This window comes from Myiozetetes cayanensis, unplaced genomic scaffold, assembly GCF_022539395.1.
Source record: "Myiozetetes cayanensis isolate MyiCay16 unplaced genomic scaffold, myiCay2020 scf51, whole genome shotgun sequence".
Classification (NCBI taxonomy): domain Eukaryota; kingdom Metazoa; phylum Chordata; class Aves; order Passeriformes; family Tyrannidae; genus Myiozetetes; species Myiozetetes cayanensis.
In genome coordinates this window covers 49,061-52,018 of record NW_026087754.1, presented here as the reverse complement: position 1 = coordinate 52,018, position 2,958 = coordinate 49,061, and the positions used below count along the sequence as shown (strand labels likewise).

At 68.0% G+C, this 2,958-nt stretch overlaps 1 protein-coding gene across 1 annotated transcript; it reads right to left on the bottom strand.

Moving 5' to 3' along the window:
• Positions 1–902: 902 nt before the first annotated feature.
• Positions 903–2,958, bottom strand: SMUG1 (single-strand-selective monofunctional uracil-DNA glycosylase 1). The gene is given in 3 exon segments (XM_050334221.1): positions 903–1,120; positions 1,123–1,540; positions 2,618–2,958. Coding segments are annotated over 3 exon segments (960 nt in total). The 5' UTR covers positions 2,942–2,958.

Sequence of the window (2,958 nt, the reverse complement as noted above, 5' to 3'; positions counted from 1 at the left end):
CCCAGTCCATCCCAGTAAATCCCAGTGACTCCCAATTCATCCCAGTCCAGTCCAGTGAATCCCAGTCCATCCCAATACAGCCCAGTGACTCCCAGTCCATCCCAGCGAATCCCAGTCCATCCCAGTATGGCCCAGCAAATCCCAGTTCATCCCAGTCCAGCCCAATTCATCCCAGTGACTCCTAGTTCATCCCAGTACGGCCAAGCACACCCCAGTTCATCCCAGTGACTCCCAGTTCATCCCAGTCCAGCCCAGTGCTCCCCCAATTCCTCCTTCCTTGGATTTCTCCCAATTTTTGCCTTTATTCCACACAAATTCCACCCAAACTGGGGCCAAACTGGGACAGGGGCCCCTCCCCCACCTCCTAAAGGAGCCCCAAACCCTCTCCCGAGGGGGGAAACTGAGGCAGGGATCCCCCAACCCCCTCCCCCCCAGTTCCCAACTGGGAGAACTGGGACGCAGATCCCTCCCCCGCCTCGTGGTGGTTCCCTAAACCCCCTCCCGAGGGGGGAAACTGAGGCAGGGACCCCCCAACCCCCTGGAGATGGTCCCCAACCTCCTCCTGAGTGGAAACTGAGGCAGGGACCCTCGACCCCTTGAGATGTCCCCTATCCCCTCCTGAGTGGGGAAACTGAGGCAGGGACCCCCCAAGCCCCTGTCCCTCGGTTCCCACGGGCACGGCCCCCCTAAGACCCTTCCCCCTCTTTCCCACCTGTGCAAACTGAGACAGGGACCCCTCCCTCGTCCCCTTCCCACGACGCCCCCCAAACCCCCTTCCCGAGTGGAGGGAAACCCTGAGGCAGGACCCGAACCCCTCCCACCCTCAAACCCCCTTCCCACCCCCTCGCCTTACCCGCCCCCAACCCCATCCTGGGAGGAGACTGAGGAGACCCCTCGACCCCCTATGGAGATCGCCCTCCAAGCCTCCCTCCCGAGGGGGGAAACTGAGGCAGGGACCCCTCCTCGTCCCTTCCCACGCCCCCCACAACCCCCTCCCTCCCCCCCTCCTCCCGCATCCCCAAAAGCCGCAGCACCCCCAACTCCCGCAGCCTCTCCCGCGCCTCCCCCTCCCACCCGCGGTTGGCGCGGGGGTTCCGCGGCGAGGGGTGCGGGATCCCCGCACCGCCACCCCCACCAGCCCGGCCCCTGCCAGCGCCCGGCGTGCCCTCAGCTCGGCCACTCGCCCCAGGGCCACCACGAGGCGCACCCGCAGCTCCCGCACCACCCCCGCCAGCGCCGCCCCGCACGCCGCCAGCAGCCGCTCCCGCTGCGGGGCCCGCAGCTCCGGGGGGGCCACGTTGCGGCCGCTGGCGGCGAGGAAGAGGAGGGGGCACAGGTTGTGCACGAAGCAGCGGCGGAAGAAGCGGCGGGGGTCGGGGCAGAGCCCCCGGATGAGCCCCCAGAAGCGGGCGCCGCTCACCTCGGCCCGCGGGCAGCGCAGCCCCAGCACGGGCCGCGCGGGGTGCTCCGCCAGGGGCTTGCGGACCTCGCCACGCACCCCCAGCCACTCGCGGACGTGCCACGCCTCGCCGAAAGGCACCTGAGGGGGTTTAGGGAGACGGGGGGATTGAGGGAGGGAGGGGGGACCCCCCCCCCGAGCAAGCCCTGCGGGTGTGGGATGGATTGGGACACCCTCAAAGCCCTTCCATCAGCTCCCCTCATTTGGGGCACCCATGGGGTGGATTGGGACACCCTGAGCCCCCATGGGGTGGATTGGGACCCTCTGAGCCCCCATGGGGTGAACTGGGACCCCCTGAGGCCCCACAGGGGTGGACTGGGACCCCCTGAGGCCCCACGGGATGAATTAGGACCCCTGAGACCCCATGGGGTGGATTGGGACCCCCTGGGCACCCTCCAACCCACCTCATTTCCCTCCTCTGAGCTCCCACGGGGTGAATTAGGGACCCTCTGAGCCCCCATGGGGTGAACTGGGACCCCCTGAGGCCCCACAGGGTGGATTGGGACTCCTGAGCCTCTGAGACCCCATGGGGTGGATTGGGACCCCCTGGGCACCCTCCAACCCACCTCATTTCCCTCCTCTGAGCCCCCATAGGATGGATTGGGACCCCCTGAGCCCCCATGGGGTGGATTGGGACCCCCTGAGCATCCCCAAAGCCCTCCATCAGCTCCCCTCATTTGGGGCACCCATGGGGTGGATTGGGACCCCTGAGCCCCCATGGGATGGATTGGGACCCCCCTGAGCCCCATGGGAAGGACTGGGATCCCTTGGACACCCCCAAAGACCCCCCCCCCCGTGCCTCAGTTTCCCTCCTTTGAGACCCCCTGGGATGATCTGGGACCCCCCCGATCCCCCATGGGATGGATTCGGACCCCCTGAGCCCCCATGGGGTGAACTGGGACCCCCTGAGCCCCCACGGGGTGGATTGGGACCCCCTGAGCCCCCATGGGAAGGACTGGGATCCCTTGGACACCCCCAAAGACCCCCCCCGTGCCTCAGTTTCCCTCCTTTGAGACCCCCTGGGATGATCTGGGACCCCCCCGGGCACCCATGGGATGGACTGGGACACCCCCCCAATCCCCTCGGGCACCCCCAAACCCCTCCAGCGCCTCATTTTCCCCCTCTGAGACCCCTCCCCACCCTCCTCGCCCCACCCACCCCGGTCTGGGCCATCCCGAAGGGCCCCGGGTTCATCCCCAGGAACAGGACGGGTTTTGGGGAGCGCAGGAAGCGCCGCACGAAGTCGCTGTGGGGGTCCCAGGCGTAGTCCAGGGGGTCGTACACGTGGGTCACGGGGGGGCCGGGCGGGGAAAGAGCCCGCAGCTCCTCGCTCAGCTCCCGCTCCAGCGCCAGGAAGCGCCCGGCCAGGCCTTCATCATCGTCATCATCATCATCATCGTCATCGGCATCATCCTCATCCTCCTCCTGCCGCCGCTCCGGGTCCCCCCCCACGGGCACCGGGTCCGGCCCCGCCCCTGCCATCAGACATCGCCTGGGGG